General features: G+C 33.0%; 1 protein-coding gene across 8 annotated transcripts; it reads right to left on the bottom strand.

The window, feature by feature from the left end:
* Positions 1–1,192: 1,192 nt before the first annotated feature.
* Positions 1,193–12,615, bottom strand: LOC148597792 (lipid droplet-associated hydrolase-like). Of its 8 annotated transcripts, none has more exons than XM_088560982.1 (5): positions 12,538–12,614; positions 11,211–11,397; positions 8,223–8,361; positions 3,946–4,089; positions 1,193–2,263 (listed from the first exon to the last, which is right to left on the bottom strand). In XM_088560982.1, the coding sequence occupies exons 3-5, from the start codon at positions 8,332–8,334 to the stop codon at positions 1,584–1,586; spliced, it is 936 nt and encodes a 311-aa protein (XP_088417108.1). In that variant the 5' UTR covers positions 8,335–8,361; positions 11,211–11,397; positions 12,538–12,614; the 3' UTR covers positions 1,193–1,583. The 8 variants fall into 8 exon arrangements, with proteins under 8 accessions (XP_088417108.1, XP_088417109.1, XP_088417113.1 ...); XM_088560983.1 differs by lacking the exon at positions 12,538–12,614 and adding an exon at positions 11,749–12,531; XM_088560987.1 differs by lacking the exon at positions 11,211–11,397 and having other exon boundaries at positions 8,223–8,343; positions 12,538–12,615.
* Between the last annotated feature and the right edge of the window lie 4,834 nt (positions 12,616–17,449).

Below are 17,449 nucleotides of genomic sequence, written 5' to 3'. Positions count from 1 at the left end.
AACTTCTGCACAACATAAGATATGTGATAGAAAAACTCCATTACTTTCCATTCTTGTGGATAGGCGTACCATGGGTTCATGCTGCAGATATTTAATACCAATTTTTATTGTACAGACATCAGGAAAATGCCCGTTTCTGGTCCTATTTTGCCCCTTATTCATATAGTTCCAGAAATGTTTTATTTCTCTGAATCTTTTTAAAACACACAATTTATGTTGTCAAAGATCAAAGATGCTACCATACATAAACATTTCATCAAAATCTGTTATGCAGGCAACAAAACTTAAGAACAGTTTTGGAAAGTATGGACACAAAACTAAAGCTATATACAGCTCTAAATTTGGATTGTAATTAAATGTTTGACCTAAGATACTAATATAAATAATGTAAATCACAGTTGCATTATGGGATCCTGCTGTCACTAGTATCATTATTTGTTGTTGTCCATTCAATGTCTGTACTTGAGTCTCTTCTTACTGCAAGTTTCTATCCCACAAAAAGAAAGCTGAAACTTTTTGGGAATTGTGATTGGAACTTTTCAAAAATGAGTGGCCAAAAACAAGCATTTCCCTGATGTCCAGGTAATACCTCAAGTATAGGTGTATGGATCTCATGGATCTGTACCCTTTCTTGCTCCTTACTTCCACACTTTTTAAAGTTATAACACTATAACAATTTTGAACTTCTTTTTCATGGCACAATTCAACAGAGATCCATCCAGTTAAGTTTTACTTAAAATTGTGCTTCTAAAATACAAAGAAAAAGTCTGTTACAAGTCTTGTTTTGCCCCAATGGCATGGCCATATTGCATAATCACCACTCCAAAATAGCAGGGTCATATTGTGTAATCGCGACTCCAAAATGACAGGGTCATATTGCATTATCAACACTCCAAAGTGGCACGGCCATATTGTATAATCACCACTTTTTGCTTCCCATTCCATCACCACATTCTGCCCCCCCCCCTATTAAAAAATGGCAGAACTATAATCACCACATTCTGCCCTCTATTAAAAAATGGCAGATCTATAATCACCACTTTTTACCCCCTAATCCCAAATGGCAGACCATAATCACCACATTCTGCCCCTATTCCCAAATGGCAGGGCCATAACCACCAAATTTTCCCCCCTTTATTCCCACTGGCAGGGTCTGGTAGGGTAGAAACTAAAAATGGATTGAACTATATCAAAATTTAAGAAGTTTTAATTGTCAGTATTTTTTAATACAAACAAAAGACATTACGACAACACCAGATTCAGCCTTTTTATTTTTTCTTATGGCTTGTCCTTGCTTTTAATTTGCGTAAAATTTCAATCCTGCCTTTTTATTTCAAATTTGATCCTAGCCTCCCCATAAAAATCAAATGGTAGTTCCCTAACTTTGCACACTCTAAGGGAATCAGTGACTACCAAATTTAAAATCTTGAGTGTGATCCGATAGATCATGCAGCTTGAGATCCAAACGCAGAACTTAAGCATTTTAATATGTTAAGCAAGCTGCCACTACACCACAAAATAGATTTAATCAATCATATATCATTTCAATGGAGGAGACTCTTAAAAACAAATCTTGCAAAAATTTACTCCTTTAATTTGTACAAATCATTTTTCACCCAAGATGAAAGAATGTCTGCCATTTGTTGACTTCCCTCTAATACAAATGCATGGTCATGATCATCAGTACACAAACGCGTGTCAGCATGTGGAAACTTTTCAACAAACTCATAATAATATGTTTTGGGACACCAATGGTCATCAGAACCATAATAAAAACTCAATTTAGGTAAATGTTTTTGAATCAAGCCAGTATCAAGTTGTTTAACAGCTTGCATTTCAATGTTGGCCATATACATGACATTGCTTACACAAAATGGATCAAATAATGACATTGAAGCATTGTATATACAGTCCGGTACCGTCATGTTTCTAAAATACCATAAAATCATCCTGTACTGCAAATGTGGTGAAAGATAAGAAAGACACTGTACAATTATAGTCCCCATCCACCGTAAGTATTTCAGCATTGGAGTTGCTACTTGTCCTTTTGGTGATATAGCCATTCTCTCAATTGTTGGAAAGAGCATGAAGCATCTCAGAACTTGTTGAGGGTTAAGGTTTTCTAAGAGTTTAAGTATCATGTAACATCCTATGGAATGGCCAATCAAAACAAGTTTCACATCCGAAGGAATGTGTTCAGTGATGAATGCTAATTTGTGTTCAATTTGTCCATCCAAAGTACAAACACTGTATGATGCCTTCTCTGAAACATTCAATAAAGCTTATTAAATATACTACACAGAATTAGATTTTCACGTGTAGCACACAAGGAGAATACCCCAATCTTCATATCAAGTGATATTTTAAATGTTCAACCTTTAAGCTGGATTACTTCCTTTTGGAATTCATTAGCAATTTTCATATTCTTTAAAAATGCACAAATACATAATGCAAAAACCATCCTATAAAATATTCACAAAAACTCCTTAAGTGGTTAAGAGAATTTGTACTTATAAAATTTTGAAATGTAAACCTGTAAACTGTATACCTTCCTTTTAACTACTTAAACAATAATATTCAGTTATGTACATATAATGCGTAACCTTCCCATAGAATATTATCAAGCTCCATTGAGCAGTTTAGGACGTACATATCTTAAATTTGTGTTTTCAAGAAATGTGGATAGACAAAAAGACATACAGACAGAATGATTTCCCCAATAATATATATTGGAATATAATACTGTGAATGTACTATTGTACATTGAGTACCAATTTTCGTGGCTTTTGTTTGTAGGCAAAACCATGAAATTTGATTCCCAATGAAAAGGAGAATCTAATTGATATGTATACTGAAAACTTCAAAACCATGAATTCAAGAATCCACAAACTAGTGTTTCTTCCCTAAACCACAAAAGTTAGTAACCAGCGATTTTTACAAGTAGAGTTAAATTGATTTAGATAATGGAAAAAAGTAACTGTGCAAAGTATTTACCATCGCAAAGAACAGGCATAACAGAGAAATTGGCTTTTTTCTATCATATAAAGTCTCAGTTTCACCCGCCATTTTTATGTTTATGACATCACAGGCACTGTGGCTGGGGGAAAATAACTTCTGTAAAACTCCCACCAATTCTATGTATGACTTAAGACTGAATAATTAGTTGAATAATATAAGACCATTGTTGCCGAAATATACAAGCTGCTGTTGTTGTAATAAGTAGACATAACTCCAACAAACTTGCTTACAGTGGATATCTTACATATTATATATAAGCCTATTATCAATAAAACCTTATTAAAACCAGATGAAGATTATCAAGGATGCATAAAAGGAAATACAAATGCACTAGTACAGAATGGGTACCATATTGGACTTAATCGACTAAGTAAGCTAAAAAGAAACCCTATATTTAATCTGATCAAATTTCTTAATTGGAGGTGACTTTGGTAATTACTAAGTAATCAATCCACCAAGAAACAAAGGATTATCTGTAACAAACGGGCAGAATGATAAATATCAGGCCAAATAAAATTATACCTCTTGTTTCCTGTTACATGTCAGAAAAAAATGGATCAGTAGGTCACGTTATGATTTTATTTTATTTTATTCACTTATTTTTCTTCCCAAATTTCCTAAAAAACATCTTATTAACCACCCACACTTTATGGAAACTGAAAATTGACTGTAAAATGTTGGGTCTTTTGGTGGTTCTTTTTTATTTCAGTCAGGGGACAAGGCATGAGTCGATCAGGTTACAGGAAACAGAGGTATAATTTTATTTGGTCTCACCATATACTGCCCTACTTTCGTTTTATAGTGGATATTGCAATGTACATTCTTATAAAATTTTGAAACTATGAATGAAAAATTACTAAGCACAAAAAAGTTGTCTGATAATCAATTTTCTGGTATGAAAAGTAAACATAATTTAATTTTGATTACCTATAACTAAATTGTTGACAGTTCTAGATTTAGGAATGGTCACATGACCAGCATGTGATACAGCCCATACTGGAATACAGTAGTTATTATTCTTGTACAAAACTTTCATAAACTCATCATAGTATTCTGCTATGCCAGGGTTTCCTGTAAAAGAGACAAGTTGTGAGTCTCACAAAAGAACACCCATAAATCCATGTCAAAAACTTTCTGCCATATCATGTGTTTCTTGATTCTAATATAAATCTGATGCTAATCTAAATCAGAATCACAAACAGAACACTGATGTCTTTTCAACCTGAAATTAAATCGCAAGATAAATGGCTGACGTATAAAGATTCTGTGTAAAATCAAGTGGGTGATATTAAAGTAGCTGAGATCTGCAACAAAAGAGTTGTGGTTGGAAAAAAACATAATTACTATATGCCCCACCCAAAGCAAGGGGTATTTAAAAAAAACTCTGCATCCATGTTCAAAAGGTCAAAGAGTAATAAAGGGAACCAAGGTTATATATCAAACAATCACTCATTACTTTTGCCATTTTTGACGGAATGATGAATGATTTTGAGCCGTTCATGTTTCAGGTCCCGTATATAAATAGGAAATCACTGATGCCTTATCTCTATCAAATGTTTAAAAAAATTATGTAAACAGAATGGGTGGCTCATTTGAGTCGGAGAAGGGCTTAAACAAACCAAAAATTCATTCAGATCAAAATCTAAAAAGAGGTGCACAATGGCATCACTCAACTATCATTCCCTAAAATTAAGATTTAATTAGTAGTTTTTGAGAAATCGTAAATACCAAATGAATACCCCTAGGCTACCATCTATCAGAGAAATCCATAAATTATGCTTCAATACTGGAAACCCCAAAATCATTGAGATAAATAAATATAGCTTGTACTAACTAGCTACAGAGTATGAAAATGCCTGGAAATGTCATAAAAAATGGATCAAAGACAGAAATGGCTGGGTCGCCGTTAGGTCGGTAAACAGGAAGTAGAAGTGTGACAGACCTGAAATTCCATACAACAATATTGGACTCGAAGTTGCAAATTAAATATCTAGTGGCTGTGATATAAAGTTGCTGAGAAATTTAATATCACAGCCACTAGATATTTGTTAGCACTGGAGGTTTTTTTATTCTTGTGAAAATTGTAGCATGAACAAAGATTAAATAATGCACATTAAAACTGTGATCATACATTTGCATTTTTTTTTACACTATTTAGAGCTGTTTTTTCCTAATAAGTATCAACTGAATGTCAATCCATACTGCAAATCCAACTTCACAACACATTTACAAATTTTGTTCCATTACACTTTTTTCAAAAATTTAAAACATGTCCATAAGTTTATTTGCAGTTAAATTCAATAACAATATTAACTGGATATTCATCCTACACTGTAATTATACTCTAACTAGAAATACTGCGAGCTTGAAATATCCACCCCCTTTGATTGGACTTAAAAATGTAAAACACTTGGTGAATTATATCCTTATGGTGTCATCCACAGTAATTTTATTCTTTCATGCACATCTACATATGATATCCAACCTTCTTGTTAAATTTTATTAAAATCCCTTGAGCAGTTTAGAAGGACTTACACTTACAAGGCTTTACCATGTAAAATCCTTAATTGGATTATATCCCTTTGTAGTCCTCCGAAAGTAATTATATTCCTTCATGAACATCTACATATGAAACCCAACCTTCCTATGAAATTTCATAAAAGTCCTTAAGTGATTTAGGATTTGTGCTTACAAGGTTTTAACATGTAAAACCTTGAATGAAGATTATCTTCCATTAGTGTCCTCCAAAAAGGAATTATATTCCTTCATGAACATCTACATATAATACCCCACCTTCCTGTAAAATTATATCAAAATCCCTAAAATTGCGCTAACAAGGTTTTGCCAAAAAAAAACAAACAAAAAAAATTAATTTGGATTATCTCCCTTTGAAGTCCACAGACAGTAATTATATTCCAGCATGCACATCTACATATGAAACTCAACCTTCCTATAAAATTGCATTAAAATCCCCTGAGGTGTTTAGGAGGATTGTGCTAAGGCGGTTTTAACATGTAAAACCCTTAATTTGGATTACTTCCCTTTGGAGTCATCTGATAGTTATTATATTTCTTCATGAACCAACCTTCAAATTAAATTTCATCAAAATGTCTTGAAAGGTTTAGGAGAAGTTGCACTTACAAAAATGTGGACAGAGACTTAAGGACAGACAAAAAATGTTACAAAATATTTTCCCTACCCGCCCACCTGACCGATGCAACGTTCGATAAGTTGATTAGCATGCACAAGAGACCATTGTTTAGGCAATTAAATGTGCATCAGTATTACTTTGAATGAACAGATCTTCAGAAGGAGACATACATGAGCTACAACAAGTCATTAGATAAACAGAATCATTCACTGCATTTCTAATTATATATCACTAAGTGGGTTTCATGTATTGGTTTGAAAATTTGACAATCTCAAGTGTTGAAAGAATTTGGCTTAACCTGATAATTTTTGAATGTATATGATTAAAACTTCTGTCTAACCCGTAAGTTTTTTTTTAGTAATGGCAGCCACCTTTTTCAACAGATCAAAAATCCCCACATCAGTTCTGTGCAGAATACCCTAAGAAACATTCATAATAAGTTTGGTTTTAATTGGACACATAGTGTCAGAGGAGAAGAATTTTGAAAGAAATGACATTAAAAATACAAAAAAAACATGGAATAAGGACAATAACTCCAACATGGCTTAATTGATTTAAATGAAAATTTGACAAATAGATCTCATCATGCTGAACACTTTAACCCTATGTCAGAATTTGGCTAAACCTTACAGTTTTGGAGATATGGCCTATGGCCAGATGAGCTAAAATGTGGTAAAAAATGAGCATAATTAAGAGAAGTATCATTTAAAGCTAAATGCAGTATAAGATTCCATAATTCTTTTTTTTTCTTATTATTTTAAATCAGTGAATTAAGAACTCCTCCATCTAAGCATCAGGCAAAATGTGTATAAGGTGTGAGGTGTGGCACATGAACAAAAAAACACTGATTTTAAGGCATTATCCAAGTATTTATGTCTTATAACCTCCAGAAATAACCATCAATGTGTTTGTAAAGTTTGCCTTTTTAACATATTGATTAGGTCAAATTCAGTGAAATTTTCAGAAAATTTTCCTGCACATTTTTCCTATTTAGAATATCACCTTATTTTTAGACCAATCAGAGTAGAGAAATGGCTCTATATAGAACACCACTCAATCATTAAGTTTTTCAATGGTTATGTCATGAGAACGGTGCCATGTGACAACATTGATTGACAGATCTAAAATTACCATTTGAATTCATTGTAAATTTTTTTATGACAAATGCACTTTCAGATTTGAAATACATACAAATGAAAATAGAATAGTCACACATTTTCTGAAACTCTCTTTTTATTTCAGAATATAAAATGAAGAAAATAAAAATGATCCAAAATTTATCATATTTCTAAATCCATCTTTTTCTGGCCTTTCACAAATCAATATTTGTCTTCGTAACTTCTTCTACAACAAATTGTTGCATTGGGGTGTTCAACAACTATGATAACGTAACATTTTCTTTTTCATCATTCAAATCATTCAGTAAGTCGTCTCCAAGATCAAAATTCACAGCAATTATGGGCACCTAACATTCATGTTGTGAAGTCGTGACGTCACAATTGCACTCCTGAATGCCAGCCCATTAATAATAAGGTTACATTCTAAGCTAGTTAGAGTATATTAAGTGAAATTTTACTGGTTAAGAAAGGGACTTGTTCGCTCACTCCGCCTCTCCTTACCATTAAAATTTCACTTAATATACTCTATTACATAAGCATTCAAAAATATCTATGTCACAGAAACTGCATGATAAATTTAAATAGCTTCTCAGTTGTTTTCTAGGTGTACTGAATATGTTTGAGGCAAAAAAGACCAAACTGAAAAAAAATTGATGTTCCACTCATTGCCTGATTCTTACACTTAACACTTACAGGAGCTCATTCAAGATTTCTGATTTTCTGGAAAAACATATCTAAATGCCAACCAAAGTGAAGTGAGGCAAGAAAATTATGGGAGGTAGAATTTGTGAAAAATCAATATTTCAAGCAATTTTTTTTTTATTATTTCCCAATGTAAAGGGAGTGTATGCCAATTCTGACCCCTTTGAATTTGCATTTCATCAAGACGAAGTATCAGTATGTTTACATATCTGTATAAAAATCTACAGAATTACCTGGAATGATAAGAAAAATAAGACCAGAATTCTGTATGGTACCATATTTCAGTATGTGTGTTGGCATTCCCAGGATATCTGAAACTTCACTTCTCCTGTGAATCTCTTCCATAGCGTCAAACTGAATACAACGAAACCTCTGTTAATAAACATATTTAGTTATAATTAAACAACTCATAATTACACATAACCTTATGTGATAAGTTGATTTACTCCTTTAATGTCTGAAGCAACAGAAACTGATGATTAATTCTGATGAATGATCATTTACATGTATACACCAATTAAAGAACATTCAAAACAGGGTACTCCTACAATATAAGAGGTTGGAATTATATTCCACCATACTCCATTAGACAAAGAATGGCACCAAGTCAAGACAAGATAGCTATACATGACTATATGCCCCCTCTTGTGGCAGATTAATTTAATGAGAGAAGACACTTATTGTTTCAGTGGATAGAGTAAAATATCGGAAGGAATGAGTTTCTGAGGAGTTGCATCCACAAGGTCTTGTATTGTCAAATCATCTTGAAAATAATCACAAAATTACACAAAGCAAGAAGGTGGTTACACATCTACACTTCATAACAACACATTTATTTCATTATGACAAATATCGAAAGAATCCATTAAGCAGTTTTAGAGAAGTTGTGTTCACAAGATCATGTATTATTGAAACAAGCTGAAAAAAAGTAAGTCCCAATACTCAAAGAAAGTTTAAAAAATCAAAATGCTGGTATAAAAATATACCATACAAAATATAAAAAGAATAGGTCAAGCAGATTCAGAGAAGTTGCATACACAAAGCATAACAGACAGATCCCTACCATTATATACCATGTCCCTCAGACTTTGGAACAAGTAACAAAAATAGCTAGCCAGACAACCTCAAGCCCTGCTGGAGTTGAAATGGGGTTGCAAATTTATGCTTTTATGTTTGAATTCATTTGAATAGCACAAACATTTCTTGGCATGTATGACATGTAGAGTGTAAGCCTATCCAGTGCCTCTATTGCTTGTATAAATTTAGGTTACATATCACCGATGAAACCAATGTGAACCAAGGCTAAAATACTCATACACAAAAACCTAAAGGTGCTGTGAAAAAAAGGTGCTCATTTTATTTTAAAAATTGAAACTGTTCCTGATAGGAAAAATCATTTCTACACATTTTATAAGTACAGTTATCTTCTTGTGCTGTAAGGCTCCATCTCTATAAGGCTTTCTAAATACACCCCTATCTTGAGCTCCCTATACTATTCATAGATACCCCACTCCCAGTGAGAGTGATTGCCATTATACATTAGTTTCACTTGAACCACAAATTCATGTTACATTATTGGTTCATACCAAGTTGTTCTCAGGCAACAAACCAGACAAACTGAAAGTCCGAAGTAGACTTAGAGAAAGTTGGTTTGTACCAGTTAATGGAAAACAAGCCAGTGTTTCACTCAAAGTCTAGTGAGACATAAATGTCAGATTACATAAAATTGTCTCAGAGAAAGTCATTATCATCTGGACTAGCTAACTACCCAATCCATGTTTGTTCGCCCTGAATCTTCTTTGCCTTAGTACTTTTTCACCCCATTACTTTTTTGCCCAGAGTCTGTTTGCCCTATAATATGTTTACATGTAAGTAAAAATGTAAGAATATTTTATCCACTTATTAGGATCGTGAATCACTATGACAAGAAATAGAAAAACAAATAACAAGAATAGGTATAGTGTAGATGTCAAAGAGACAACAACCCCAACAAGATGAAAATGTCAGCCAAAGGCCATCCATTGGTCTTCAATGAATGTCAAGAAAGTCCTCACACCACAGGGAAGGCTACAGCTGGCCCCAAAACATCATTATACAAAGGTACAACATAAGAGTTGCTCAAAAATGAAAGGTGAAAAGAAACAAGACATACAGAGGCCAGACATACAGAGACCAGAGATACAGAGGCCAAACAACAGAGACAGACATACAAATGCCAGACAACAGAGACCAGACATACAGAGACCAGACATACAGAAGCCAGACATACAGAGGCCAGACATACAGATGCCAGACATTCAAACACCAGAGATACAGAGGCCAGGCATACAGAGGCCAGACATACAGAGACCAGGTATACAGATGCCAGAAATTTCTGAATTGGGATAGGCACCCAAAAAAAATGCAGTGGAGTTAAAGCACTTTGGTGTGATCACAGTCCTATTATATTATTACTATTTTCATAAGATTTGTTACAAAAACATTATAATCAGATTTTTTATGGTATTAAGTGCACTAGTATGTAAAATAGAAAGTCTAGTAGTAGAACAATGACTTGAAGAAAAAATTAATCTATATTTATAAGGTGATTTGTGAAGTTTGGGAAGCCAGTACATAGTAGGAACTTCAATGATACTAGGCTCAGCTTATAAAGAGGTAGCGACAAATTTGTGTTTGTTCACAATTTCATTTTCTAAAATTTTTCAGTTGGAATATTGAAGAATTTGTTATTTCTTTTTGTAGAATTTCAATATAAAATTTACGACAAAAAATAATATTATTAGCAGCTTTATCAGCAGGACCAAAACAAATTCCTTGCTGGGACCATAAATAAATTTTGAGTTTCTTCAATTTCAAGATATTGGCAAATTTTCCTTAATGTACACATCTTTGCACAATTCACTATAATTAAAGACATTGGCTTTTTGTAACTATAACTGAGTGATCCTTTAATATACCAGCAATGCTAATGAAATCAAAACCTTTATTAATATATTTAAGTTTTAGAAAATGTTTTTTTGTGATTTTCTGGACGATCAATATTTGGAAAAAGTTAGGAATAACAGTAGGCAAACATAGTATGAACTTTTATATTTTGGACTGCTGGAAAAAATTTCATTACAATCCTCTAGAATAGTGGGTAATCTAGTGAGTGGTAATGAACATAGTTTTGTTATGAGTTGATGATGTCCATTGTTTTTAGAAATTGTAATAAGGTTTACATAGTATTATTATTTTGATGTTTCCATCTATTTCTGTTTACTCTGTGTCCATGTTACGCATCGGTTTAGAAATTATATTGAAAATGTTGACTGAATCTGTTCGTGAGATATTACCAATACCCATGATGCTGTTGTTAAGGCCAAAAAGGAAAACTGTAACTTCTGTATCCAATCCAATTCTACCAATCTACAGGAATGGCTAATTTCTTTTAAATGTCGTTTTTGCAAAATTTATGATAGTACTAAATTTTTACAGTCACCATGAATATAAAGTATCAGCTGAATACTTTATGCAGTTCTTATTAATCCTTTATATGTATTTTTGACTTTATAATTTTATAGATTTGGTTAAAATAGTTGTATATTAAAGAATTGAAGGTCTGTTGACTAAAAATAAAATTGTAAGAAAAGACCCAATACCATTAACTCCCTACGCCATTTTTGTGGATTGTGAGCTGGCACAATATTGATTATGCGTTAACATCCTATGGCAGATATTTCATGCATTTCAGGATGAGATTTAGATCAATTGACTAACCAAACTGACCCTCCTTTGTACTAGCCCAATATGCTGAACCAGATGAAGCACACCACCTCACTCAGACACATTATTCTGACTTGAGCAAACCTTTCATCAACCTAGCCCCTTAATACTGTGTGCTTGGCGGAGATGTTTGTTTGTTTGTTGGGGTTTAACGCCCGAGCAGCAATATTTCAGCTATATTCAGACGATGAACATGAAGTGGATGATGAAAAGAAAAATGGGACGGGACACAAGGACAATGTGGGTCGAGAAATTTTGATTGCCACTGGAAATAGGGAGAAGTGGGTAGGGTCAAGCAATTTAGCCTCCTGTGGCTAAATTCAATAATAAGAGAAAATCTCTGGTACCCCAAACTTGAGTCCGATCTTAAATTCCTTGTGTAAGTACTTGTTAGATCGGACTTGGAAAAATTACGTAGGTTGAAAAGAATAAAGCAATGAGAATAAATTAATTAGTTTTGCCCAAACCATAAAAAAATATTTCACACTTTCTCTTTTCCGTATTATAGCCTGACAACCCCAGCATGTGTGGCACACAATCCATTTGTTCTTTGGGCAAAGCGCCATAGCCCCCGGCTAGGGCTCTCAGAACTATTTAGTCGCCTTTTACGACAAGCTTAGCTAGGCGGAGAAGCGCTAACACACTACATTATGTATGCATGAAGAAACATGCTGATTCTTGAAGTTTAGAAACCAGGAAACGATTGAAAATTGTGAATTAAACATTGAAGCCTATGGAAAGTGGAATAGATTAACAGCAATCCCGGGCAACAGTCTCACTCACAACAACAGAAACGCCCACCCTTTCGGCTACAAAAACTAAAAAGATGTTTAGGAAAAACTTCCGAATATATCCCGAATGTTCCGAATGTAGGCCTAGGGAAATCGCTATTTCTGGTACCCCAAGCTCGAGTCCGATCTTAAATTCCTTGTGTAAGTACTTGTTAGATCGGACTTGGAAAAATTACGTAGGTTGTAAAGAATAAAGCAATGAGAATAAATTAATTAGTTTTGCCCAAACCATAAAAAAATATTTTACACTTTCTCTTTCTTACCAAATAATGAATCAAGCGGGCAGCAATGAATCAAAATGAAAAAGCGCCAATTAAAGCCCACCTAACAATCACAAGAATTGCAGACTTTCAAGGGGAAACACTATAAATATATATTTATGTATGTACATGCATGCAAATATAATTTAAGACAGACAGACATCATTTTTATTACAAACTTAGATACACAAGCTCAGAGCCCGAGTTTGTTTTGTTGTAAATAAGAAATTAAATTGATGGAAAAGGGTCATTTATTCAAAAATCATATAATGCAGAGTTAATTCTGCACGTAAAAAGTTATATCAATTAAGTAATATCAAATTACAACAAAAGTAAAACATATCATGTATTCGATATGACAGATAAGCGAAGGTTGGGAGAACCATTCTGCCTCATAAGCAAAATTAAGATATGAAATAAAATTAAAATAAGCAAGGGAGGTATGTGTGTGGGTAACCAAATTGCGAACCACAATTCACATATGTATTCATGTCAAGACGTCTATTAATTTAAAAGCTGATGGTAATGAGTGATCCCATTATAGATAAGATTTGACTGATTTTATTGATAGCCTCAGACACAGTGGGTGTACAAGAGGACAACAAAAACAAATACAAACATGTACATACATGTAAATAAGACAAATACATAGACAGAATACACAGAACAGTCAATTTAATAAAATATGTGGATACAAACAGATTCACATTTATATTTTAACACATTCAGTTTCATATGATATTAGCAATTTTTCGTAAAAAAGCACACACTCTTTTGTATAATTGAACATTACAGATAGTCAATAATCCACCAAATTTACTCATATTCGGTTGCTTTGAGTAGTAATCTGGGATGTAATTATAACGAGATCTTAAATACTTAACCGTTGGATTATTACACTGGAAGAATATGTAAAATTCATCTCCCACCCCTTCTTTACAAAGATTACATATTCTTTGACTCCGTTGGAATCCAGACCACCTCCCAGTTTCTATTGGTATTTTTAACTTGGAACATCTTAATTTTGTGAAATGAGTACGTTCTGTTGGGGACAATCTGAGAAGATATGGTTCAGTTCTGAATTCATGTTTAAAAGTGGAATAGAATTCACCCCGAGATGTGTTGTACATTTGTGAAAACCAAGATTGATAAAATTGATCGCATAATGTCTGTTTAACTGTGACCTTATGCCAGTTAATGTTTACTTTAACGTGTTCGTTCCATAAGTAACTAAGACCAGTATCATATAAGATTGATTTAATATAGTTAACCCACCTAAATTTGGTTGGATTATTGTCATGCAATTTTATCATAAGCCGAAGCATTAGATTTGATAGTTTTTGTTCTTTTTGCATAGTTCTTGCCCAAAAGCTAACCATTCTTACTTTAACAAATATTTCAAGTGGAATTTTACCCAACTCTCCATAAACCATAAAATTTGGAGTGCTGCTACTCAGCTTAAGGATATTTTTACAAAATTTAAGATGCACCTTTTCAATGTTTTGCTTATTTTCAACACCCCAGACCTCAGAGGAATATAACAGTATTGGTGATATCAAATTATCAAATAACTTCAACTGTTAATCAATTGGCAGTTGAATGTTTCTTAGTTTCCTATATATAGAGAGAACAAAAAGAGCTTTCTGGGTTTGATCTATTAGATGCTTATATATTTGAAATTGAAAATGTTGTTTACACTTTCTTTTACTGAAGACAACAACTTTTGTCTTTTCAGTATTAACTTGTAATTTCCATACTTTGCCGTAATTAGCAAACACATCCAATGCTTTTTGCATAGATTCCTTTGTTTCTGACATTATAATTTGTATCATCTGCATAAAGCATCACAAATATTTTGACATATACATCAAACATCAATTTCTGAGCATGAACTTTCTATCAAATCTAGATTTTGTACTTCATTGTCTTGCAAAAAGATTTCTAGATCATTCAAAAAAAAATTAAGGACAAAAAAGGCGAGAAGTTTTCTCCTTTTCTACACCAACTCCACAGTAAAAAAATGCAGAGAGTTTACCTTGATGCCTAATACAAGACTTAATATTCTGATACATATTGAAATTAACTGACAATATTTTTTGAACTTTTAGCCACAGACCATCTCTCCAGACTGTGTCAAATGCTTTTTTAAAGTCACCAATACTGTGCAAAATAGTTTTTAACCTTTTGACAAATATATAGCTAAAAGGGAGCGTAACACAAAAATGTTGTCAACAGTAGAATAACCCTTTCGAAATCCAGTCTGTGATTCAGATAAGGTCTCAATCTCATCAGAAAACTTAGTAAGTTGAGCAATGAATTTCAACATGTAAAAGACAATGTACATCTGAAATTAATGAGTTAAAATCGTCTACCCTGAATTCTGTGATAAATGGTACAGTACCTGAGGATAATCATTTACAAAGTACAAAGGATAATCATTTACACTAGTATCGTTACATGTTCTTTTCCCAATACCTTTGCATAACCTGCCATTACATATATAAACATTATTTCTTTGGCAGAATTGAATTAACTTATGACCATAATTATTTACATTACAGCAACACTCACTACTTCTTTGAAGTGGTATTTCGTAAAAAGACAGATTTTAAAAATCATACATATAAGACATAACATCAATGTCATAATCCAAATTTAGTGGATCAACAATATTTTCAACTGGGGTAATGTAATCTTTCAATATACCCTTTTTTGCGTTGAAATCTCCCAATATCAAATAATTCAGATCGTTTCTATTTTTCAAATGTATCATTTCAGCTTCAATATCATCGAAAGAGTCTTTATAGCTGTATTTTGAGTTTTCGGGGGATATATAAACACAACCAATATGACATGATAATTTACACGTGAAATTTTTCTTACGTAACCAGTTAACTGACCAATCAAGGGAGCCATGCTCTGTTCAGAAGTGAAAATTAAACCTTACATTTATCAGATTCCGACAAAATATCATGAATAATGTAATATTGTTAGATACATCTGATCATGAGCAGATCCCTGAAGAGAAAGATAACATATAACGACCAACAAGAAAGACCTCTCAATAACTCCAAATGACAGCTTTGATAATGCCCAGATGGACACTTTACAGTACGTCTTCACTGCTTTCTTAAGCTATTTTATGTGCATTTTTGGTCTACAAATAAAATCGCTTTTAAGACAGACAGACAGACAGACAGACTGACAGAAATCATTATTACACACTTAGATACACAAAACTCAGAGCCCGATCTTGTTTTTGCAGTAAATAAGAAATCAACTTGATGGAAAAAGATCATTCATTCAAAAATCATATAACGCAGAGTTAATTCTGCATATAAAAATATCAATTGTAAATATATTTATTGAACGCTTATTCAGTACGACGAAAGAAGCACGAACAGACTTTTTTGAATTAAGAAAAAAAATTACTAAAATTGAATCTTATGAAGAATGATTTACTTCTTCTAAAACATGTGATATTCAGAAACCCTCAGGAGATAAAGTATTCCCCTGTAAGAGTTGACTCTCGCGATCTTTGCTCCAAGAGACGATATGCTCTCTTACGTAGCAGTCCGCCTAAAATCATGCAGTGGGTGATTTAGCAATGTCAGATATTTCATCCAAATTGACTTTAAATCAGTTGGATATATTGGAAAAACAATAAAAAAAAAATTTTAAAATGAAAAATATTTTCACCGTTACCAGAGCAACGACCACTCCTTAACAACCACCAATTTAGGGCCTAATAATCACAAAAACATCACAATTTGAATGTAATTTTATATATCTAATGGCGGAAATTTGTCAAACTATATAATTATATTAATAAAGTGTGTCTTAAGGAAAACAATTTACAATAAAGTACAAAGCAATATGATTGGTTTAGATCTGGTTACCATAGCAACCAAATTTCTTAATTTTTGACATTTTGAAATATACGAAAATAGGCTATTTTGCCAGCACTAGAAATGAGATATTATTCAAATGTATGCATGGATGTGTAGCAAAACCTCTCCACTGAAACATATTAAAAATAAAAATATGTAACCTATCTTTGTTTTTTGCTCATCTGGACCCGAAATCACCACCCATAAAGACTTTTTTCCTTCTTAACGCTTTTCATACTAACACTGTCCAGACCATAATTTTTTTGTCTTTTAACATAGACTTCTACTATTTGGTATGTTAGTATATCCTCCCAGGACAGAGTGTTGCGTATCAGAGTAAGTGACCTTTGACCTTGAGCTTTAACACCACGGTCAAATCACATACAAATTTTGGCATAATACGATACATAATTATGTCTATGCCATTACTTTTTAGTCTTTTTACTTTGATATCTGATCTTTGGCATTTAAGTATATCACACCAAGGCAGAGAGTAATATTTCAGGTAGATGACCTTTGACCTTGACATCTGAACATCTGAGCCCAAAACACTTTGTCTTGGCCATAACGTTTTTTTGTCTTTTTACCCAGATATCTGATACAGTTGTATTTGGTATGTAAGTACATCACATGAAGGTAGAGTGTAATGTTCTAGATAGGATGACCTTTGACCTTGACCTCTGACTTCAAGGTCAAATGACATACAAAAGTTTGGCCAAATACCATACAAAAAATTGTCTGGGCCATAATGTTT

The sequence above is a fragment of the Perna viridis genome, chromosome 14, assembly GCF_037379345.1.
Source record: "Perna viridis isolate PV_CMFRI_1.1 ecotype Kerala chromosome 14, ASM3737934v1, whole genome shotgun sequence".
In the NCBI taxonomy this organism is placed as follows: domain Eukaryota; kingdom Metazoa; phylum Mollusca; class Bivalvia; order Mytilida; family Mytilidae; genus Perna; species Perna viridis.
This window is presented reverse-complemented; position numbering and strand designations above follow the sequence as displayed.

Bases quoted from the DNA above. Each gene is read 5' to 3' on its own strand.
- LOC148597792 (XM_088560987.1), bottom strand. From the start codon at position 8,334: ATGGAAGAGATTCACAGGAGAAGTGAAGTTTCAGATATCCTGGGAATG. The intron at 4,090-8,222 runs GTAATTCTGTAG...TCTCTTTTACAG, and splicing joins TATTTTTCTTATCATTCCAG to GAAACCCTGGCATAGCAGAA. The intron at 2,264-3,945 runs GTAATCAAAATT...TGAATGTTTCAG, and splicing joins TGTCAACAATTTAGTTATAG to AGAAGGCATCATACAGTGTT.